Source organism: Hyaena hyaena, unplaced genomic scaffold, assembly GCF_003009895.1.
Source record: "Hyaena hyaena isolate Hyena2069 unplaced genomic scaffold, ASM300989v1 scaffold_84, whole genome shotgun sequence".
NCBI lineage: Eukaryota > Metazoa > Chordata > Mammalia > Carnivora > Hyaenidae > Hyaena > Hyaena hyaena.
In genome coordinates this window covers 1,624,869-1,650,487 of record NW_024080716.1, presented here as the reverse complement: position 1 = coordinate 1,650,487, position 25,619 = coordinate 1,624,869, and the positions used below count along the sequence as shown (strand labels likewise).

The following is a 25,619-nucleotide window of genomic DNA, read 5'->3' as shown; positions in this document are numbered from 1 at the left end:
TACTCTGTCTCTCAAAAAATAATTAAAAGTAAAAAAAAAAAAAAAAAAAAAAAAGAAAGCCAACGTATTCCTTCCTCCAGGATATGGTGAGTAAGTGTTAAGTAAGAGGGGAGAGTGAAGGGCCTGGAAGGAAAAACAGCTCCCATGCATTCAGCGAGGGCGACCAGGGGGTGCCAACCACTGACCAGAAACACCCGGAGAAGCAGGATTAGAAGGCCACCTTGTGGGTTCTGTTTTGAAAGTGCTGAAATTGTGGACCTTGGAGCCTACTCATGAAGACTATCTGCCCAGCTGACAGTTCCACAGTCCAGAGCTCAGAGAGACATCGCAGTCGCAGATTTTGGCCAGAGACTTTTCAGCACATGGATGGTCTTTGTAGACATGGGAGCAGATGAAACTACTTAGGAGAACGTAGTGTGAGACCAAGAGGAGGGATTAGGGCAGAACTCAGAAAAAGCACTGAGTGTAAGGAGTCAAGAGAAGAAAGAAAATCTGTGAAAAAAGAGTAGGATGTTGTGAATCGAGAAAGTAGGAGGAAAATCCAGGAGTGTTCGGGAGACAGTGTTTCCAACAGCCAGTGTCAACAGCTTTATAAGCTGCGGACGGCTCAAGAAAGTGTGCGAGCCTATGCCCACGCACACACAGTACCCATGTGCTTACACATGTGCATGCACATACACTCATATCTGGTTCCAGTCAATGTTGTGACATGTATGGATTCATGTTTCCACCACCGTGGCCACGAACCAGAACAGTTTCTTCCTGTTGTCTTTTTATAACCACATCTACTCCCACCCCTCCTTAACCTGTTTCCTCCCCCACCCCTAACTGCTGATAACCACTCACCTGTTCTGCATTTCTAGGATGTCATTTCAAGAGTGTTATATAAATGGAGTCATACAGTATATAAATTACTGGGATTGACTTTTTCCACCTGGTATAATTCTCTTGAAAGCAGAGTGTAAGAGTATTAGCTGTAAGGTCAAGGTTCGTCACAATTTATACTGACAGCAAGGCGCCTAACTGTGTGCTTTTTTCAAGCAACATTTAGTTGCTTTGGTGAGCAAAGGCAAGTTGTTGGGCTCATGAGATTGCACTATTACCTGAAGAGAGTGACAGGAGAGAAAAACAAAGGATTGTGGAAAGTTACTACAATATACATTATTAAGGTGTATTTATCATCTATTCCCCAGAGAAGGTATGGTACAAAAGGATCTTCAGGGTGAATATCAGTAATAATAACTAGTGCTTGTTAAACAGGAGGAGGCAGGCACTGTGTTCAGCACTTAGCCCACACAGATTCATTTAATTTTCCTGGTAGTCTTACATGGTAAGTACTATCAGCTTCCTTATATGGATGAGAAACACTTGGCTTTAGAGAATGGGAGAAACTTGACCATTGTTACAAAGTAGAAAGTAGTTCTAGGTTGAAATCGGTTATCTCTTTGATTCAAAGGCTGAGTTCTGTGCACTGCCTGACAGCCTGCACACATGTGGAAACTGAGTCAAGTAGCAAGAATACTTTTGAATGTCGTGAGAAACTGAGTCTGGATTTTTGCATAATGATATCTCCTGATGAGAATTTGCAATGGGAGATGAAGTACCCTGTAACTGCAAAAGGCACTGGCTAGTATTTTTTTTTTTTTTTACAAATAGTTTATTGTCAAATTATTTTCCACATAACACCCAGTGCTCATCCCCACAAGTGCCCTCCTCCATGCCCATCCCCCCCTCCCCCCCACATCCATCAGTCCTCAGTTTTTGTCAGCATTCAAGAGTCTCTCATGGTTTGCCTCTCTCCCTTTCCCCCACCATTTCCCCCCTTCTTCTCCCGATTGGTCCTCTGTTAAGTTCCTCCTAGTCCTCCTATACGAGGCACTGGCTAGTATTACCATATTATTTCATCCAGGGCACATGAATAACTACTCTACCTTTTCAAAGAGATAACATATCGTGTGGGCCATTGGCAGAAGTATGTCAGGGGATTCACGTACAAACAGGTCCTTCCCTTCCTGTGTTCCACTTCATCAGTGGAAAGCTCAATATAGGTCATTTCCTCTATTTCCCCATCCTTGACATGAGTCCTATCTGCCATCTCTAATGATTGGTCATCTTGTCTCTGCCCCTTTCCTTCTAGTGGCAAAAAGCTCCTCTTCCACACAATGTCCAATCTCTATGGTTATCTCTCAAGTGCCCACCTTGTTGTTGGTGTAGCACCTATTGCCGAGAGCTGAATATGTCCATGAATGGCACTAGCCAGTGCCCCCAAATTTGTATTTGATATTCACAAAACCCTTACAAATACTGTTATAGCCACTTTACATAATGACGAAACTGAACATCCTGTGGACCTCTCCACAGTTCCGGCCAAAGAACACACACAGGACCATTTCTAGCTGCCCTTGTACCCAGAAGCTCTCTGGTGCTGTCAGTCTGGATCCAGAAGGGCCTTTCAGCAACCAGACTCATGGTTTAAATACAACTTGAAGACAGGATTGCTCAATCGCTTTTGAAAGTGTAACCCATTGCCTAACGGCTGAAAGTGTCTCTTCCATTACTGGAATTGGTTGCCCAGTATTGAGATTACTGGAAAGGGATGTGATGATTGGGACATTTAATCAAATATCACATTTTCAGGAGCATTCTAGAAAGGACAGTCATCCCTATTTGACAAGGCAATGGATCCAGAAACAGAATGACTGTTAACAAGAAGGCACAGGGGCAACACTGAAGAGGGATGGGTGTGGGGTGGTGGGTAGTGAGGTCTGGGAAGTGGTGAAGAAGAGGTGTTTCAGTAGTAGGGACAAAGAGGAAGAAGCATTGGATGTCTGCCAGAATTCCAGACTAAGCATAAGCTTGGGCTTCTGTAAGACTGCATCCAAATGGCTGGAGAAACTGGTGGGAGACAAGTGTCCCTGATCCTGAGGTCTTTCCCTAACTCCATAGCTGATTCATTCAGCAACATCACCCTCCTCACTGAAGTCTTATGTCTCCCACCTTTGCTTAGGGATCTGGATATAAAATGAACTCCCTGCTGGGAACCTTTATGAGGTTCTGTTTGCTTCCTCAGTTCTGACTTTCACAGATCACCCATTCTCACATGCTATTGCAGATTCCTTTTAGAGAGAGAGACTGCAATGCTTCCCATGAAAAGCTGCTCCAATAGCTCCTAGAAACCCAAAGGACTGCTTTCAAACTTACCAAGTCCTTGAATTTGAACATGTCTGACAAAGGTAGAAAAAGGAAAGCTCTCCCTGCTCCCCCTAAATCATTTGCAAATACATCCTATCTAGGTAGAAACCAACGAGGTGACAGGAACTGACTTACAGGTGGTCTAGCCTAAATGACAAGGTTTAGAGCCACAATGTCTTGCATTCAAATCCTCTGACCAGCTCTGTGCTCTTGGGAAACTCCCTTAGGCCCTCTGAGTCTTGATACCTTCATACTAAAACTAAAACCAAAACCAAATACAAAAAATACACCTGTACGCTGAGCTTAAATTTAGATTGGAAATGTTTTACAAAGTGGAAAGAACTAAACAGTTATTATTATTATTATTATTATTATTGTTTCTTTATTCAACAATCAGGGGACATCACCTATGCGAAGACAGTGCTGAGTGCTAAAGATGGAGGAAAATGAGTATGTTACCCTTGGATGGAGATGAAACATATACCTTAATGTAAGTTAGAAAATGATAAAAGTCATAAATCTCATTTCACTTCTGCTTAAAATAGACTGAACAGAACAAGATCTAATATGTAACCTTACTTTAGTCCACTAGAATTTGGAAATGGGTTATACCATTTTCCTTTGACTTCAAAACATATAACAAAAATCTGAATCTTCTTTTTATTTTGTGGCTGTTATTTGCCTTTTAAATGAGGTTCTACATGTCCCAGTTGGTCAGTTTCTGTAGTTAAGGCAATGGAAATTCTAAACTCTGAAAAATAGTATTGATGTGCTAGATAATCCAAAAGAAAATAATCAGGATAGTAAAAGGGGCTGCTATCAGGAGAGATGACAAATGGCCAGGGGAACTAGAATTTAGCCAGAACAAGAGAAGAACAAGTCTTGAGAACTTTTTTCACACACCTAAAAGCCTTTTGAGTTGAAGATGTATTAGCTGTCTTTTCTATGGACAGATGATGTTATAAGGAAAGAGACTTCCCGTCAAATTAAGAAGTAACTTTATAACCTTTAGAGAGTTCACAAAAGGAAAAGGCTGCCTTGAGAACTAGTAAATTTCCGATGCTTGGAACTAAGCTCATTTATAAGAATATAATGGTAAACCCATTGCAAAATAACTTTGCAAAATCCATTGCAAAAAGACTGCTTTTGAGAAGTGAGTAAGCACCCCTCTGTTTATTCCTTTTATAAATTGTTCACTTGGCTAACTGGCACAAAATGAAAGTAGACCTCCATATTTCAAGACCCACCCATAGAAAAGGAACCAAATGGCACATTTAATGGGTTTGAAGGGGCCTTTCATGTACTACTACTCAGTGAGCATCTGCCATCATCAGATCTCTGTGCTCCAGCCACATTGATCCACGTCCCATCCGGATTTTCTGTCAATTGTACTAAATGAAATAACTCATTGTCCATGAAGCCTGCTTTACAATCCAGTTTTACTCATCAAGGGAACATGTCTGCAATATGCACTTTCTCCAACATCCCTATCTCCTGAGCACTTATCATCAGGTATGTTTTTAGAAGGGGAGGTGGCAAATTATTCAAACTGCATGAATTTCTGTAAGTGCAATAACATTCCTCAGTTTTTAAAGGGCATCTTTTTTTTTTAGTTGTCATTTGAATTCAAACTCTTTGGAAAACATGCATAATAATCTTAATGATCCCATTGAACAGTTTAAATTCAAATTGTGGAGCATTTGAAATACCATGCTGGCAGCACTTTCCATAAATTACTCTCAAATTCAATACATCCATACACACATACACACACACGTACGTGCACGCACACACACAAACACACACACACACAAGTACCACACTCAAAAATCCTTAAATTACAGTTTCTCTTTTCTTGTCCCATTTAAATTGTGATTTGGTTGATAAATTAGAGCTGTAGTGTCTGCTCATAAATTTCAATACTGTTTTCAGGAAAATAATTTTGTGGCAGGCATACATTTCTATTTCTCTTGAGGATAAATGCAGCTTTGTTTTGTTGTAGGGTTCCTGGCTTTGGTGTGAGCATGTACTTCTGTCTGCCTGTGCACATGAGTGTGTGTCTTCACATTTGACAAATCAAATCTGACTTATTTATTTACCTGGCAATTCACTCTGTATATCAGATTTTTAGGACATGCTGGAAGACTGATTCAAAAAGCTCATTTCTTTTTTTTTAAGCTTATTTATTTATTTTGAGAGAGAGAGAGAAAGGTAAAGTGTGCATTTGCTGATGAGCAGAGGAGGGGCAGAGAGAGAGGGAGAGAGAATCCCAAGCAGGGTCTGCACTGGCCGTGGACTTGATCACAACACAGGGCTTGATCCTACCAACTGTGAGATCATGACCTGAGTGCAATCAAGAGTCGGATGCTTAAATGACTGAGCCACCACCGAAAAAGGTCACTTCTGCTACAAGAGACAGCTCACCTAGGATCTTTATAATGAGCTCCTATTTAGAGCAGAATCAGACTAATCACATCTTGGGAATTGAATGATTAAAGGAAGTTCTTTTAGACAGATGACAGAAAAGATCTAATTTTCACTTCATTTCCAGTACCTTTGAAAATTAATATTGCTTACAAAGTTTGCCAGTAATGTTTCAGAAACCATAAAATGTATATAAATGTGCTGGAAAATATTGTTTTTAATATATGGCCAATGTAAATCAAACCGGAATGCGGGCACTGTGTAGAATTCCAAGCTTGTGCAATTCACAAATTTAAATACAGCTTAGGTATGAGGATCTCTGTAGTTTTGAAAATACGACTGTTCTTTGCCATTGAAATTCCCCCTCCTCCTGTGAAAAATAGTTGGAATGCTGGATACCCCTTAAAACATCAGTGAAATAGTAATGATTAGATACTTGGGAATAATTAAAAAAAATTAAGGCTGATTAAAGTCTGTTTTGCCCCTACTGAGGTTACAATTCACTGACTGAAGAGAATAGCTGATACAAATACAACCCTCTAGACTGCTAATGTTGGGCATTAACTGGTTAAAATAGTATCATTACTATACTGAGTGGTATTGAGATGCTCTCTCATAAAGTTGTTTATTTTCCTCAAAAATGATTTTTATTTTTATTATTTATTTATTTATTTTTAATATTTTTATTTATTTCTAGGAGAGAGAGAGACAGCGTGAGCAGGGGAGGGTCAGAGAGAGAGGGAGATAATAGACTCTGAAACAGGCTCCAGGTTCTGAGCTGGCAGTCAGCACAGAGCCGGACGTGGGGCACGAACCCATGAACCGCGAGATCATGACCTAAGCGAAAGTCGGATGCTTAACCGACTAAGCCACCCAGGCGCCCCCAAAAATGATTTTTAAAAGGCTAACTCAAATTGTAAAGTCAAGTCTATTTTACCCAAAGGGCAGCAGAAACCCTCTCTGGTGTTGTGGAAGTCTGAGGGAAAAAGCATCAGTAACATCATCAACAAATACTGACTGAATGTAGGCAGATGTGAGGCCTGGGCAAGGAGCCTTAGTGGAGGCTAAGGGGAGACAGGACAGCAATGTGCTTAATAAATAGCAACAAAATTAGTCCCTTGATCTTTTGTGTCACCTCCAACTCCCAATGACAGCTCCTATGCCTGTTATGCACTGGGCCTTTTATATGTTAGTCTCTTTGGATGGCTGTCACCTTCAAATGGTGAGCTCCCCAAGGACTGGGATTTTTCAACGTTGTACCCTCAATTCCCTATACAATCTGAAATATAGAGAGTGCTCAGTAAATATTCACTGGATGAATAAATGACTGAAAACCATTTAGGGAGGCATTTTAGATGCAGAGGCACGAAAACCCGACTCCGTCATAAAATAGATGTCAGAGCCCCGTTTCAGTTTCTTTGCTATGTGGGATACCTTCTCTGGGCCTCAGTTTTCTCATGTTTAGTCTAGGACTCACACCTGTCTTGTGGGATTGTTATGGACATCAAATGAAAAACAAGTATAAAAGTACTTTGGGCACATGAATTTGAGTATAAGGTATTATTATGCCAAGCAATTGGTACAGGTGGTAAAGCTAGAAGGTATGTAATTAACATAGCTGAAAAACAGGTAGATTTTGAAGTGCAATTGCCTAATACCATCCAACAGTGACTCAGGAGACTGAGAATCAAGTTATTCTTCCTTGAAAAAGCAGAGTAATCATCCTATACCATGTAAAGGTAACATAAATATCAGATAACAAACTGGCTGCTATATGATTTAGGAAATTCACATGGCTCTCTTTTACCTAGAAAAATCACACTCTTCCTGGGTTTCAGTTTACTAATCTGAAGAAAGAGGCACTTGGGTTAGAAAATCTTTAAGGTCCTTTCTAGCTTCAGCGGCGTCAAAATTATCACTCAATTTAACCAGCAAAATGGACTTAAACTGTCTCAAAGTGCATACGTGCTTCTGCCCTAGCTTTTAAGTATCCACGTTCCTAGAAAAGGAAGGGTAGCATCAACATGGCCTTCCCCTTGGCTGTTGTTTCTTGTGGTCTCAAGAGAAAGGAATTCGACCGTTGTGATGAGTCCCTTGAAGATGCCAAGAGAGGAAAGTGATGAGTATAAGGCAATTGGTCACATATGCAGAAAACTCTATGCACCTGGAGATACTTTTTACTTCCTGTGCTTCTGAACTTTCGGCAGAATAATACCCATATAATGAAGGCTCAATAAATCCTTACTTACTACCAGGCTGATTTCTTTTCCTTTGAATCTAGAAGTTGTAAAGTTTAACAAGGAAAAGAAATCTCCAGAAATTCAAATTGTCCTTATTCTTTCTTTGCCCCTTATCAAATCCTAAGCTGCCTTCAAGGCCTGATTCAAATGCTGTAACATCTGGGAGGTCTTTTTTGAAGCTGGTCTCCATTTCCCTTACCCTCTTCTCTGGACTCTCACCACTGCCTGAATCTCTCTCACAGATAGACCTTGCCTTGTATTATGGTTGTGTGCATGTCTGGTACTTCTCATTCAGCGAAGGGCTCCGTGAGAGCACGGCTGAGTCTCGTGTGCTGTTTGTTTTCCTCACAGCATTGAATTCAGCCCTCTGTACACAGAAGGTGGTCATTCACTGGTTCTTATAATTGGTTAATAGTTTACTCTTCAGTTAAAAATATCCAAGAGGCATATGGTTAAATGCTTGCTTCTCCCAAGGCATTGGAGACAGTAATCCCCTCCATTTCCTGGATTCTTCTCTGTAAGAATACAGAAACACCCTTGAGCAGAATCAGACCGCACAATTTCATAAAAACAACCTTCTTCGTTTTATTTTACTTTGAACTTAATTAACAGTAATGCTTAACCTTCCACCTCTTAATTACATTGGCAAGTTGGTGAGGTTTATTGATCCATGCATGAGGAGTTAATTCCAGAAGAGACTTTGACAAAGAGCACTTTATGGGAGAACACATCGTCATTCCAGTAGCTTCGCTGGAATGACCTGCAGACACTGCCTGGCCAGACTCAGGCCAGTCTGGCTTCCTGACTCTTGTGCCAATTTCCCAATGATCTAATAGGAATGCCCAACAACCCTGTAAAGAACCAAGTCTTTCTCTCTTTTCTGCCCTTAAAAATGAGGTAAGATCTAGTGGGGGTAAAAGTGTATCCTTAAGGGAAAATGCAGCAGGGTTGCGCAATGTTTTGAGCATTAATAGGGCCCTTCTGGAAGTCTAGCAAAAAAAAAAAAATTTAAAGGCAACAGGATGCTCAGTAAACACCTGTTAAGTACCTAACTACATGGCTTTTATAGCTGGAGAGACAGGATATTCTAAACGCTACCCCATCAACCAGTGCTGATAATGCATTCACATACATGTGGCCAAAAGATGTAATCCATTGCTATGGCCTGAATTGTACCCCCCCACCCCAAATTCATATGTTGAAACTCTAACCCCAATGTGATGGCATTTGGAGATGAGGCATTTGGAAGGTAACTGGCTTACATGAGGTTATGAGTATGAGTCTTCACGATGGGATTAGAGCTCTTAGAAGAGACACCACAGAGCTGTTCTCTTTCCCGCTCCCTTGCTGTGTGGGGACATCGTCTGAAGTCAGAAAGGGGCCTCTCACCAGAACCAAAAGTCAACCATCCAGACACCCTGATCTTGGACTTCCAGCCTTTAAAACTGTGAGAAATGAATTTCTGTTGTGTTGGCCCTTAAGCCACCCAGTCCATGGGATTTTGTTACGGTGACCAAAGCTGACTAGTACATTTACTAAGAAAAGAAAGAAAAAACAACAACAACAACAACTAAATACCCCTAAGGAAGAGATGTACTGCTCCGTACATTGTTTTGGTGATGCAGGGTAAGGTGTGGGGTTGAACAGGAAAGGGACACAAAGAACAGACCAAAAAATGAGCTTGCTTCTAAGGAGCTTACTTACAGTGAGATTCCACGAGTATGAAACTGTCAGCCAATATAAAGAGAGGGCAGGAAAGGGTTAAAACAAAGGTGAAGGAGTAAAAGCAGGGTCTAGAGCAAAGCTCTGGGGACCCAAGGAGGAAGTGCCTGTCTTCAGCTTAGATGAACATAGGGAAAGATTCTCAAAACAGTGGTAACGAAACTGGGGACTGAGGTTTATTAAAAAAAGACTTGCTGATTTAAAAAAAATCCTATCTGATGACAGGCCATCTGTTAGCTTGAATTTACTTCAAGAGAAAGGTAGAGGCTAAGATTTAGAGTGCAGGAACTAGCTCAAAGATCTGTTCTAATCCTACGCTAATTCCTCATTTTCCAAAGCCCTTGGTTTGTTAAGCCTTGATTTTGTTAATTTGTAGAGACGAAGGAGTTGTGACCGTTCCCACTAGTCTGTCAGGGGTGGAAAAGGAATGACTATGTGGCATTAGGAGGAAATCAGATTTGCCACACGGCACTTTGGTACATGCCTCTTCCTCTGTGAAGACCTTCTTGCTAAATACCTCCTTTTCCCCAAAGGTCCCCCAAATGCCTCCTTTCTCCCCCCAAATGTTCCCCCTAGACTTCCTAGGACTCTCTGAGTCCTTTTCCTGTGAGGCCCTGACACATTTTGTGATATCTATTTTGTGGAAAACCTTATTTGTATATTTCTTATGCTTTATAACAGAATTTAGTTTCCACCTAAACTAGACTAACAATATAAATCTTTACTTTTTTAAGAGTTATGTTTTAGAAAGTTCAGTTTCATTTTAACTAACGTGTCCTAATGGCTTTATTAATATACACTGCCTCAAATACCTTTTAGCATTAATAAAGGGTCAGCCCATAAAGTAAAAAAGAAAAACAATACTTCTGTGGAAGACATTTACTCTCCTTTCAAAATACATTTTTGATGTAATTTAAAACCTCATCACAGGGGCACCTGGGTGGTTCAGTCGGTTAAGTGTCTGACTTCAGCTCAGGTCATGAACTTGTGGTCTGTGAGTTCGAGCCCCATGTGGGCCTCAGTGCTGACAGCTAGCTTAGAGCCTGGAGCCTGCTTCAGATTCTGTGTCTCCCTCTCTTTCTGCCCCTCCCCTGCTCATGCTCTGTCTCTGTCTCTCAATAATAAATAAATGTTAAAAAAAATTAAAAAAATAAACAATAACACCTCATTACATATATGTGTTTGTGGCTCTCAGCTTAAAGAATTCCAGGAGCCTCCAGTCACCTGTGACACCTTCAGTGCCTCTTTCCCCGTCTCTTGGCTACTCCATGTTATATTTTCCCAGATTATTAACATAAAAGACTGATGTGTTAAATAATCTTTAAGTTAAACAAACAAGCATTTTTTGGAAGACCTACAATATATCAAGCCCTTGTCACTGTGAAGTGCCCAAAAAGAGCCCTCACCATGATCTACTGATGACACCAACCTCTCAGCATCCCTTGACTCTGCAGGGAAGTGAGCAAAAGACAGATCCAGGAAGCAGGAGATATATATATATATCTATTTTAAGATATATATATATATATATATATATATATATATTTTAAGTAAGCCTGGCTGGAGGCTGGCTTCCCTGGCTGGAGGGAATCACCATGTCCCATTCAGAGTCATCATCAGAACCTAAGAGAACCTCCATTCAAACTCTCTGGCCATTTTCATCTGGGAGTCCGTGTCTGTATATTTGACCTTGAGTGCGCCAGCTCTTGTGATAATTCAACAACTGGAAGCTAGACAGCTGGCTTCACTCTCACATCTTTCCCTTCAATCTTTTATATTTACATTTCAGCGCTGATGGCTCACAAGGTCCCTGAGCCAAGTTCTCCTCTCTGCTTCATATACACACAGGGAGTCTCAAATCCAAGGTGCACCAAAGGGCAAAAAGTCAAAGACCCTCTTGGGAGACACTGGGATCTAGAGTGAAGCCAGGTACCTTCTAGCCTAGCAGGGATGGCTTATCTATTGTGTTAAGAACCATGGAAAAGACAAGGTGACTAAAATGTGACACCCTTGGCCCAGCACAGCGCACTCTCTAAGGGTTTCTAATAGTAAGAGAATGTGTCAAAAACTCAAATTACTTTGATATCAGTTGAGAGTTAAATCACAGGAGAGAGGAACAAACAAAAGCATTACACTGGGAAAGGCTACATCTATTAGGGAGAAGTTCTAGGAAAGCTTTTTAAGGTTGGTTGATACAGATTTTCAAACCATGGAGATGGGGAAAGTCTAGGGGCACAGAGAAACCTAAGATATCAGTGTCCAGAAGAAGACGGTCCCATTTGGCTAAGTGTGGTTTAAAAAAAATGCATAGGAGAGAGATGGGAGACAGAGAAGTATTTCTGGACTATTTCTTAGATGAGCTGGGCTGGAAGTACAGACACATGGATCTCAAAACCGAGCACGCACAAGAGTCTCCCTCAAGAGGCTTGTAAAAGCTGCACATTTCCTGGCTCCTTGTGCAGAAATTCTGGGGAGTGGTCCAGAACTTTAGTTTTTTAATGAGGACTTGAAGGTGATTCCAAAGCAGGTGACCTCTGACCCATTTTGGGAAAACCAAGCTTCGAGAGTCTCATGACTGGCCACTGCCCATCAGACCCAGTGAGGTCTCAAACCAGCAGCAGGTAGGTAACATTCCAGACACCGCAATGCTGACTAACAATAATCCTTTGGGGATTCAAGTGAAGCAAAATTCTCCTTGGCAGATTCTGTGTGCACGAACCTGGGGTTGGCCCCGTATTGCTCGAAGTACCCACACTTTGATTTCTGGTCAGCCCTGTCAGCTTCTCTGAACCCTCAGCCACTGGGGTAAAAACTATTGCTTTCATTCTATTTGGGGGGAGTTTAATGTAAAAAAAATGAGGTGAATGCAGAATAGTAGCTAGTCAAGCTGAATGTAAACCAGGTCTGACTTTAGATAGCACGTTTTTTCCTGAAAATCATTTGCTGCCTCCTACAAGGCCTGCTAAGTGAAAGATTGAATGTCTTACCTAGGACTTTTGAACTTATTTTCAGGTTTATTTTTAACATTGATTTTAAAGCATAAACACACACACACACACTCTCTCTCCTTTGTCCACATCCTTTTCTTCTAATTGGAAATGTAAGGTTATAGACATTTTTCTCTTTGAGGGTACAGAGTAGTTCAGAAGGACCCTACCAACACAGATTATGTGCTGTATCTGGGTAATTATCATTCCTGTATCCTTTAAGAGACAAACGATACATATGAAAGAAAATGAGGAACAGACTCTTCCCTTATTTTCTTTCCATCCTTTTATCTCTAAAGTAGGAAGTTTACTGAACCATTGCCAACAATTCACTCAGCCTAATGAAGTGTACAAGTAATAGGATTAAATAATCTTAAACCATTATTACAGTGGCCTGATGCCGACATTCATCCAAACTCTGGCAAACACCGAGTGGTGAGTTCATGCTTCATTTAAAAATAAACAAACTAGGGCAGTGGGAAGGTTCTAGCATAAAGTTTCCGAGGCATTTAACCTGGAAATCTGAGACTCTCCATCTTGGTTGGAGCTGAAGCAAACCCTGTCCTACTTCTACTCTCTCCAACCAAAATTTACGGAATCCAACATTTCCTAGGGATGGTTCTCTGGAGCCTGCAGCCACATATGATTAAACCTATTCATGTCAGTCCCAAAGAAAGCAGTTCTTTGAAGGCATCATCAAGGTTCATGGTTTCTATTTCAGCCTCTGCCATTAATAAACCATATAACCTCAGGCCAATCAGTCAGCTTTCCTGGGCTTTAGGTTTTCTCAGCTGTAAAATGACGTTATTGGATTTCTACAGTTCCTTCTGGCCTTTAAAAAGCATTCTAATTCTATAACAACAGGAATAAATACAGTTTGGGTTAGGAACTAGAGAAAAAGGTGATGTTCAGCTAGCCTCTTCCTTGTTCTGGGCAGTCTGGCTGCCAGCCTGTGCCTCACTACTCTTACCCAGGGCCGCCTTCGAGGCTGCAGGGATGTGGTGAGCAGTAACCTCATCAGCAAAGGGCCGAGGGTTATCTGGGAAAAAGGGCTAAATAAAAACCTTAACAAAGGACAACACAGTAACTATTCTCCACTCCCCCCCCCCCCCCCCCCGGTCTTGCTGTTGTATAATTACAGGGTGATAATACGAATGCCTGTTAAAAGGAGACATGCTTTCCAAAGCATATTTAGTCCCCAAATCATTTTGCTCGTGGGTTAATTATCCCTGTAAAATTTTATAGCATTTTTCACTTAGATCTCTATGCTTTTAAAGGCTTGCCTAGGTATTTTATAGTTTTTGTTGCTTCTGCATAAGGCCTTTTTTTCCTGTTACATTTTCTAAACCTAGATTCATAATTTTTATTTTGTCAGGTAACCAAACTTCTATCATTGTAAAACTTTAGATTTTCTCTGATTTTCTAGAATAATCATATCATCTATAAATACTGACACATCTTGATCTTACGATTTTGAGTGAAAAAGTCTCAAACATAGGTATGATAAATACTGTTGATTTAAAATGAAGAAATACTATATATAAATGCACTATATTCTTGGAGATAAGTAGTAAAAATAGAAAGAAATGCATGGGTATAATAAACAAAATTAGCATAGTGACCACCTCTGTACAAGAGTTTGGGGAATGTGATTAGGGACAAGAAGGTAAGGATTTCCATGGAATTTCTAATGTTTTATTTGTTAATCTCAATAAAGGGGACATGACATTTTATTATAGTATGCTTTATATCTTTGTTAGAAATATTATATAATAAACTGATGTATGTACAATAAAGAAAAAGATATATATCACCATATATATGACTATAAATATGACCATATATCTATATATATGACTTTGTTTCCTAGTTACCCGTTACAAAGAGTAGAATGTTAAAAACAATATAATAGTAATCATACTATGCACACCTAGCAAGATCCAAGAAGATAGATGGCCATTACTTTATTTTATCCTATTAAACACATATCTTCTTTCTTCTTTTATTTTATTTAGAGCTTGTTTTGTGTTCTTGCAACTGTTTTTGTTTTAAACAAAGATGCATGATAAATTTCATTAAATGCATTTTTTGGCCTTTATGGCGATGACTAGTTAACTGATATTTGATATCTTTATAATGAATTATGTTAAAAGGTTCCTAATAGTGTCCTAACATTGCAATCATGGAATTACCTGGGATGTTTCATTATGTGGCACTCAATCTTCTAATACTTCATTTAGGATTTCTTCATGGGTGAAAGTCAGATTAGCACACTTTTCTTTTGGGGGCAACCTCATTTAGATATTATTAATCAGGATGGGGCTAGCTTTCTAAAATGATGTGAGAAGCTTATCTTCTCTTACTGAGCTCTGAAAATTGAACTATTACAGGAATCCTTTGTTCTTTAAAGATCTGAGAAGTCCTTTCAGTGAAATTTCCTGGTAATTTCTCAGGTAGTAGGCCTGCATTCCACCTATGTTTATGGAGTTATTCAAGTTTTCTTCCTTTGCATTTTAGGTGTGCACAGATCATAGCCTCTTCTAAAAAATTTCAAGGGCAATAATTTTTAAATGTCATCTATACATGTGCTAAGAGCTTCTTTTTCATTCCTCATTTTCTATACTTTTTGTTTCTCCCTTTCTTATCCTCACTGGATGCTTATTTTATTTTTCTTTTCAAAGAATCATCTTGTAGATTCAAAATTTCTAGTTATTTCTCAATTTCTCAATAACTGCCTTTATTTTAATGACTTCTTTCTTCCTTTAGATTGACTTTGTTGCTCTTTTCTATGTGTTTAGATGAATACATATGTGCCTTTTTATGTTGCAATTAATGATCCTCTCTGGACTTGGAATTCAATTCTGGCTGGGTCCCATTCTGGTTGTTGAGCAGCATTACCAACATCATTATTTCCTAAGGAATCTTCAACTCACAAGTGTGCTTATTTGCTTATCTTTTGATATATTTCTTGTCTTGCTAAACTCTGCCAGCCAAAGTAGGAACTGTCTATACACTCCTCTTAGACTATGAGAGCATGGATTTTTTTGTTTGTTTGTTTGTTTTGTTTTTTAATCTTCCATGGAGATTTGGAAAGAAGGTATAATCTCTTTGCTTATATGGACCAAATCAATCATATTAATCATATTATTCAACTTCTGTAATTGGTTTGTCAAAGACTGCATGGAATGTGTTAAAGTTTTATAATGAAAATGGTTTTACCATTTTCATCTCATATTTCACCAGTATTTTTGTCTTATATATTTCATTGTAGTGGTATTTAATGAAGAAAGGTTCAGGGCTGTTCTCTGGAACTGGACATTCATCAATCAAGTGACGTACTTTGGCCTATGTAATAGCTTTGTTTTGAATTGTACTCTGCCTGTTATTAATACTGTAGTTAATAGGTGATTAATATTATTTTCTTTTAGCCTGAATTTGCTATTGCATCTGCTCCCTCTTTAACTACCATTTGTATTGGTTCGTTGTTTATATCATTCTATTAACCCTGCATTTCCCATACACTTTGGTTTGATCAATTTGTTTGTCTGTTGGAATATTTTCTTGGAGTCATTTTCTCAGAAAAAGTTTGTAGGCGATATATTTTCTTTGTGAATGCCCATGGAATATTTAAAAGAAACTATTTTTGGAGAAGGCAAAGTTTGATGTACTGTCATATAACAAAAGCAAGTTACTAATTAGTACAGGATGGTATGATCCCATTGTATGTGTATGTGTGAACACAGAATCACATTTACAGAGATGTATGGTTACATGTGGAAGTATATACCTGTATTCAGGTATATTGAAAAAGAAAAGGGGTGTTAAACTATTATATTATTTAAATGAAATAGCTATGCATATTTTAATGTTTTCTAATTTTTCTCTAGTGAGCATATAATACTTAAAAACATAGGTTTTTTTTTTTTTTTAAAGAATGACTACTATAAGAATATTTTGAGTTCAATATTTCTCTAATATGTCCAAAAGCAAGGCAAAGCCACTTTAAAAAATTCAGAATGCAGGTTAACTGTATTTTTTAAAAACTTGACATTATGGGGCACCTGGGTGGCTTAGTTGGTTAAGCGTCCAGCTTTCGCTTAGGTCATGATCTCGCGGTTTGTGGGTTCGAGCCCCGAGTCGGGCTCTGTGCTAACTGCCAGCTCGGAGCCTGGAGCCTATTTCAGAGTCTGTATCTACCTCTCTCACTGACCCTCCCCTGCTCATGCTGTCTCTCTCTCTCTCCTAGAAATAAAAAATATTTAAAAAAACTTGACATTATGAAAAAAAGGTAAGAGAGAAAAAAATTAATTAGAAAAAAAGAAAACTAGTAGTAACAAATGAGATTTTTCAATGACTGGTTGGGTCTATGACAAGATCTGGTCTTGAGAATCAAAGTCCAGGTCAAGTCTTGGATCTGACACTCACACTTTATGAAACAGGGCAAGCTGACTTTTCTTAAAAAGTCAGCTTCTTATTACCAGAAAGGAAGGCAATAATAATCATACCTATTTTCTAGGATCATTAGGTAACATAAGATAAAAGTGCTCTATAAAAATTAAAGCACTAAACAAATGTTAGTTAGTATTATTATTGTTGTTATTTTGAACCAGAAAAAAAAACCAACACGTTTTTTCCCTTAAACTCAGAGGCATTTCAGGGAGAGCCACATGTAAATGCTCAAGAAAAGACAGAGGCTTATGGGACTTTTTGCCAGTAGAAGTTCAGCATCGCTTCTGTAATGCTAGAAGGCATGATTTATGTGGTCATCAATTTAAATGTTGGAAATGGAAGGCTCTAATCACAGAGCACTGTCACTATCTTCCTATCTTTAGGAAGTTGAATATTAGTTTCTGGGTGGTAATATGGACCTAGCAATCAAGTGCAAGTTAGATCATCTGTCCCTAGCCTTAGTTTGTCCTTTGCTTAGAAAATATCAAAGCCATTGTAAAGTGGGACCAAACACCTCCCCCCTCTCCTGTCTATTTCACAAGGTTCTAATACGAATGACTAGTAGTAGATAGCATGGTGAAATCACGCAAGAGATTGACGAATGTCCCTCTTCCTTGAAGCATTTATTTATTTTTTTTTCCTTTCCAGGAGCGTGCTTGAGGAAAAATGAAGAAACATCAAGAAGAAAGTGTTTGTGCACATGCACTTGATGTGTGGGAGAGAGACCGGCCCTCGTTGGAGGTAAGAGAGCAGGGGTGGGCAATTGAGAAGAGAGAAGGGAAGTTCATCTGGACTTTATGGCTTTTGTTCCAACTCTCAGCTCCTTTTGCAACATCCACACAAAGCAGTGGCTGTAACTGCTTTTAAAACACTATTAGGAGGAACTGGGTGTGTAAAAGGACAACTTTCCTGCAGAGGTACAAAACCTACCGCCTAAGGTAGATTGAAAAGTTCGAATGTTTTAACTAGCCATTTAGTGACATAAGGGAGCAAAAGGCTACTACAATGTTGGCCACTAATGTGTCAAATTCAAGGACATTATAGTGTTTCGTCTCCTGTGGAGTTGGCTTCCTATTTCCTGAGGCCTTTTAATCACTTGGATTTTAACTAATAAAAATGTCTGTACCAACTTCCACTGTTGGAGAGTTAGAAGTTGGATTTGATCCACTCCTAGTAAAAAGCCCTGGTTTAGGGGAAGATCCTTGGCTGCCATTTCGTAAACAGACTGAGTATCTGAGAATCCCAGATGCGCTGTGTCTCCAGCCCAGACTCCTTGGTCACGCTAAGAACACAGCAGTTCTTCTGTTAATCTCTACTTGTGGGTAAACCTGTCTCATTCAGGACCGAATGCTGTGGTGGAAGGTACAGTTGCTGTCCCTCATACTCATACCAACATAAACATCTTCTTAAGCATAGCATGAGCCTCTTCTTCTCATATATGTCCTCATATTCCTTCTATGACACTTATTTATTTCAGTATTTCCATAGCAACTGCAGCTACGAAATTACCCCAAACATAGAGGATTTCTAAACTGTATCAGATTATGCTAAGGGAAAGAGCGATGATAATAATGTTATTAATGGATTAAGCCCTTATATTGGTATAAAACTTCATAATGTATACAATATCACAAGTGTTCATTCCTTCTCTTTGAAGACAGGGAAGAAGTTAATATCTCTTTCATAAATGATGATACCAGTACTCAGAAACTAAATGACTTGCCCAAGGTCACACCTGGAGAGCAAGGATTAGAGACAATACATTCTATTTATATGACCTTACTTCTCAAGGAACGTTACTACTCTTAATTTTAATCTGCTCATTTATACAAATCCATAAGAATAATCAAAACTAAGCTTTTATAAATGTATATATATTTTAATATTTATTTATTTTTGAGAGTGAGAGAGACAGAGAGTGAGCAGGGGAGGGGCAGAGAGAGAGGAAGACACAAATTCTGAAACAGGCTCCAGGCTCTGAGCTATCAGCACAGAGCCCAATGTAGGGCTTGAACTCACAAACTGCAAGGTCATGACCTAAGCCAAAGTTGGATGCTTGACCAACTGAACCACCCAGGCACCCCAAAACTATGCTGTTAAGAGATCACCAAAGTAGAAAAGCGTCTCACTGATTTGCTAATAACTATACAAACTTAAATTACATAAAGTACTTATTTAATTGGTTCAAAATAAGTATAAATAAACCTCTTCAATAGTGGATAGGTTATAGTTTAACATATGGTTTCGTATTGCTGATGGTTCTATGAATTTGAACAACCTTTCTAAAGAAATCTACCAAAAGTTCTCCAAAGTGCTGTAAAGTAAACTTGCTCATATAAATCAAAGAATTTATGCTAAGGAAAAAATTCAAAGTAAAATAATATAAAACTTTAACTCTGCTATTTATAGGCATGTTATTTACAATACTGACTGAATGGAAAATACCCAATACCTTTCTAGGGGAAAATAGCTTTAAAATGTAGTATGCAAACATAATGTAAAATTAAACAGAAAAAAGTTAAAATACAGAGATTATTAATAATGGAAAGCTATATACGTATTTAAAATAAACCAATCAATAGAAAACATGAAAGCATATAGAAAAATCATTAAGGAGAAGTATAATGCCCTATAGAACCAAACTGGTTTAATTATAGGTATATATGTGCAAGTATGAAAGATTCAAGAGACAATAGGAAAATCTGAATAATTATTGAAGTGAAGATGAAGACCTAACTGGTATATTTTCCCTCCAAATTATGTAAATGGTTAACTTAAATATGATCTAAGTTGGTTAATAATCATCTTAGGCAAGAATATATTAAATTTATATTAGATGAGGATCTCCTTCTTGGACTCAGAGCATTGAACATGGGTGGTCTTTACACAGAAATAATGAACTAAATCACAATCTTGAATAGTCTGATTCCAACAATGAAAGAAAAAAATAAAACCAAAACACCTCACTGACTGAGGCCTAGAGCCTGGGTTTTCTGCATCTTCTATAGGATGTCACTCAGACATCAGTTTCCACTAACAGGAGAAGAGGAAGTTTGGACGCCATTGAACGTGCTCCTGGTCCAAGGGCTTGGGTTCGAAAAGGCACGCACACCTCCCTAGGATCCTCCTTACTACACACTCTATCTTCAACATCAACTCGTTTCATTTTATACTCCCAGCTTTCCTGATTCCCCCAAAAGAAAACTCCTTACTTTCCCGGTGTGGCAGCTTATTGGATTTATGAAAAGTCCCAAAGAAATTAAAATGCTAGAACGCCCATCCGAGAGCTTGAGGGCCGTGCTGAACTCTGAAATCAATATGGAACAAGGGTCTCCGGATAAAGCTTAACTGAATTCTGATAAGAATTAAATTGCATTTTAGAGTCACCGTGGATGAGCCTCATAAAGCAAAATCTTGATTAACGCTTATGAGGGAGGGAAAGTCAAAAGGAATGGTCAGAATTTCCATTGTTTGAGCTCACCCTGCTCTTCCAAGGATGTGATTAAATGCCTCCCAGATACTCTACCCTGTCATAAGCTCAGTCTAGTAACAGGCTCCCAAAGTAAAAGAAACTCCCTCCTGAAGAATCATCGAGATCCTACTCCTGGCATGGAAATCGAAACCTGAGCCCACATGACGTAGAAACCCATAATTGAGTCAGTTTACATCTTTTTTCCAGTCTTATTACTCAATCAGAAGGGCACAAAAAGCATTTTAAAATGGGACAGGGGTGTGTCTGAGGAGTTAAAAATAATTTCCTACAACCCAATATTCAGAAATACCACCTATGTCAGAAATCTTACCAAAATTAATCTCAGAATAACATTCATTCCATTACCATTCCCTGGGCAGGCCAAGTGTGCTTTACAGGTTGCCCCATTTCATCCTCACAGGCCTTTGGGGAAAATCCTGCAATCATCCCCATTATGTCTTTGAGGAAACTGAGGCATAGAAACATCCAGTAACTTTCTCTAGGAGATGAAGCATTAAGTGACGAAATCAGACTCAAGCCATGTTCTTCATACCATGTTATCTTGTCTCCCAATACTGTTCACGATTCCTAGCACTAAGAGATACAGGAAAAAATGAAGGAAGCTACCACCACAGCACCATGAATGGTAGCAAGAATCCATAATGCAGGCCAAAAAAGGATGGAAAATAGACACAAGAGCTACAAAACACACAGCAGTCACTTTGTATAAGGACAAACAGCCATAGGTGCTACCAGAGGATGTCATCATCATCACAGAGTCCACTGCAGTAAAGAATTTCATGGGGGGAGTGGGGATCCTAAGTCATTGTGAATGATAGTCCATGCAGTCTGCTTACCAAAGACAGGGATTCTGTAATTTTCTCTTTTCAATAAAGATCTCAAAGGGTGATATTTGAAATATTCTCACTTCTTAAAGAGGTGAGCTTTGGTTCACTGGTCTTACCCTCATAAGTAAAAGCTCCCTGAGATCAACAGGACACTATGATATTTGTGTTTATGTTCTAGACGAGCTAAAAATATGTGGTGTCAGCAAAGACTACGAGACCAGGGGTGGGAAAAACTGAATATAGCCATGGCTCTGACACCAAAGGATTGAATAGAAGAAATCATTTTCCTCCTCTCTGTGTTTCTGTATTCTCACTTCTAAAAAGAGGAGTTAGACAAATGACCTTTTTTTTTTTTTCCTTCCCAGCTCCAGCAGTGTGTGGCAGGCACTATTATGAGGCTATATACGTTTAAGTTGCCTTTGGGGAGGAAAATGGAATAAAATTGAACCTAAGAGATGCAAAACCTATACTGAATCCTGCAAGATCTTAATCTTAAACTTTCAGATCTGTGCTACAGAGACTCCAAGGCTGTGATGAGTGACAGCCATCAGGTCACGGGAAGATAGATACCAATGAGGCCAGGGACTCTGCAATGAACTTGAACCTTGTGGATCTGCAAGGCTATGAATAACTCCTAAGACCTTGCACCCAAAGCTTCTTTTATGTAAAAATGCCTGGACAGTGAGGCTTCTTTTGTGGGTTTGCAAAACTGTACTATTTTTTCCGCTAAAAAGTGCTAAAGAGATTAAAATTATGCAGATAGATAGCAAAGAAATGTATTTTAAATTTTAAGAAAGTTTATGTTCATTCATCAAATTGATCTCTCTTCTGGTGTGTGTGTAGCTTAATGTGTGTACTTAAGTAGCCTGGTAAAAAATGAAGAGTGTGTGTATTTTTTAGCCACCTACTTATGTTATTAAGATACAGTTGTTGTGTTCTTTTAGAAAAACCCAATTATTACCTCAGTCAGCATTACTATTCATTTTCCTTTAAGGGAAATTCATTTCCCTCTATGAAAAAGGGTTTCTTTCTTTGCATTGTTGAAAACCTGCTGGGTATGGTGGTAAGAAAACTTAAGAATGGATAAGGAATGATTCAAAGGGCCCGGGGGGTTTGAAAGAGCCCTGACAAGTCCAGAGGCCCTGCATTGTTTCTTTACCAATATTGGCAGATTCAAATTCAGGGTGAGACCTAATAACAGAGGCATGACTTCTGATATTCAGGGGGTGATGTGTGACCTTGTACATACATGCTTGAAAGCCACAAGGTGGTGATATTCCCAGCAGATCACTGATTGACTCTCCTAACACGCCTTTCTGACCGCATACGAACAGGGGACAGTTGGAAAAAGTTAAGATCTGCCAATTTACACACACACACACACACACACACACACACACACACACACACACTTTGAAATTTGGGGAGAAATAAAGATCCGATGGCTCCATTCTTATCTGGAGTGATTGGCATTCTGCCAAAGAAGACATCTTTGCAAAGCACAAGAGAGGCAAAGCGAGTCTGAACTTACAATGTAGCAGGGCTCACAGTAGGCTTTCTTCTCTACGGCGTAGAAGGGCTGTCCTCGGAGCTTGTTGTTGCAGATGATGCAGGTAAAACAATCCACATGGAAGACCTGATCCATAGCGGTGCATCCTGTCCCTTCCCCGACTACGTTTTCCCCACAGCGAGCACAGCGGCCTGAAAGAAAAAAGGATTGACTGCTAAGAGCACACCAAGGAACACCTTCAGTCCTTCTAAAGAAGCCGACATGGAGGGGACAGCAGGTTCATAGTGGCAGTGGCGGCAGTGGAGCTGACATGGCCACTGCCGCCCCCACGCACGAGATCACCGGTAGAGCCAGGCTAACCCCTGTGAGGCCGCCATGATGGAGATTTTACACGAGGTATTCAAAAAGTTGACCCTCAGCTCAAGGACCTACAGAAAGTAACAGAGTAGAACTCGGGTCTCCGAATGTTGAGGCCAGTGCTGTGCGTCCAATCTCATACACAAGTATAGGAAGAACATGACTCAGCATAGAATCAGTGGAAGGCACAGCCTAGGCAAGTCTTTCTGCTTAGAGAGTCTACGTGTCCAGTTAGACTGTGAGGGAATTGGGTCCAAACTCTAACTTCAACTCCTTTCACAAAAGCCCAGGTTGTAAAATCTCTGCATCCAGCCCTCAGTGACAGATCAAAAGGGAGTCCCTTTTATTTCCCGACAGCTCTGACTGCTGGAAAGTTCTTTCTCATACTGAGCCAGACTGCTTCCTCAAGCTCACTGCTACTCAGTAGTTCCATTTCTGTCTTCTAGGGCCTCATTAAGCAAGTCTCCTCTTACACTTGACAAACACCCTTTAAGTTACTAAAATCCAGTTGGTACTGCCTCCAAATGTGATCAGAGTTTGAACCATCCCTAAAACCTGAAAAGGTTCCACATACTTGTAGGGGGTGGAGTCTCGATGACCCTGCTTGTCACTGTCCAACCCAGGGTTCTGTAAACTTTCAGCATTCTTAAACTGATTTATGGGGCATCTGGACCACATATGGACATCAGATTTCGGTTTTTAAAAATTCCTTGTTTTAAATAGGAACAATAAAACGTAACAGAAGATAAATATTTATGTCTTGTGAGGCATTGTGCTGGTTGCAATCTGTATCCCTCTCTGGTTCCGTCATGGGAATCTTGAGCCGGAGGTCAAATCCACGTCCAGTTTTCTTTCTTAGTCTCTATTTCTATAAGTAAAACGTCTTAACAAATAATTACAGGTCGCTGGGAATGTCAGCAAGAATCGGTGGGCTTTGACGCATAAACTATAAGCATACCCAGTGTTTCCCATGTGCCAGGCATTTTCACGGTGCTTTATACACACATTAACTCCTTTCATATTTACAACCACCTATGCCGTAGGTCTGTTATTATTCTTATTGCACAGATGAGGAAACAGAGTCATAAAAACGGTTAATGAAATTCAAATCCAAGGAGTCTGGCTCCGGCGTCCATGGTTTTAACCATGAGGCTGTTTGCAACTGTTTAGTTCTGTGCATCAGGACTGAACACAGAGCTGACAGGATGGAGCGATTTCTCACTAAAGACTGCTTTCAGCACTCCATCCACTGGATTGACAACCATTTCACACCCAAAAACGGGAGGGCTAAATGTTTCAACTTGGGAGGAAAGAGGCAAATATATTTCTAATCCTCTCCAGTTGCACTGGCACTGGAAAATATTTCTATATGTTCTGTTGCAGGACTTAAATGTATTTTTAAAATTTAACCCAAATGACAGATCGTTTTCCCCCAAAGGAATAAGAAATATCAAGTGCTGTAAAAAGAGTTAAAGTCCTGGAAACTAAGCTGTCACCACTGTAGCTGACACTATAAAGTCTTGATATCATATTCCTAACACTGGATAAAAACTTTTGTAATATACCTTGTGGCTTGTTTTATAAGCTCCCACCCAAGAGTGATTTTGTACCTGTTTTTATTATGAGATGTATAACCTTAGAAAGGTGCCTTTTAAATTTGGGACTTAATTGCCTTGAGTAACAAAATTAGGTTATTGCATATGGCTCTTGTTTTGTGATTATTGAGAAAAAAAAACAGCTTAATTGATTTACTAAAAAGTTCACTGTGCTATGTTTGAACTTGATGCTAAAATTAGAGCTTTGTGCCACTATCTGACATTTCATTACAGAAAACACATTGGGATTATAGGAAAATGGATCACCAATTCATAAGGTATAATGTTTAAAGAGTCATTAGCATAGTTTAGTTATTCAAACTTTTCTTCAACTGCTTGTGCAAATCCATCATATCCGTTTCACAACATACGGATTCGCTTCCAGTATTTACACTGGAATCCTTGTTCACAAAAATTTACATTTTTAATATTAATCTGAAGTGGTATTTATGGTATTATCTTTATTTCTATTTTTATTGCCTTCATTGAATCATGTTGGAATCACTGATCAATTCTGGTGAACTAAAGAAACCATGCAATACAATAGTGATAATGCAAAATATAGGTTTAGCACCAGCAGGAAAGAAAAAACATACTAATAACATGAAAATACTCTGAGCTGAAGGGCACTGTTGGCAAACACTGATCAAACAACACCAATCAACTGAGGTTTTGTGATATATGTGCAATTTCTTAAGACTATGATGATTATTAACAGTCTATTGGGTACCTGCGAAAACTGTAATTTTACATTTCAAATCTGTGAAATTCAGGTCAACAGAATTATTTATAGTTATGATTCTTTCCCTTCCTAGATCTTAAA

General features: G+C 39.3%; 1 protein-coding gene across 9 annotated transcripts in view; it reads right to left on the bottom strand.

The window, feature by feature from the left end:
* The window catches only part of LOC120233110 (LIM domain containing preferred translocation partner in lipoma), a 673,125-nt gene that overhangs the window by 84,553 nt on the left and 562,953 nt on the right, over positions 1–25,619 (bottom strand). For all 9 annotated transcript variants that reach the window (XM_039234226.1, XM_039234221.1, XM_039234228.1 and 6 more), the window contains one exon: positions 22,866–23,035. In XM_039234226.1, coding sequence (XP_039090157.1) covers positions 22,866–23,035 — 170 coding nt within the window. The remainder of the gene's footprint in view (positions 1–22,865; positions 23,036–25,619) is intronic.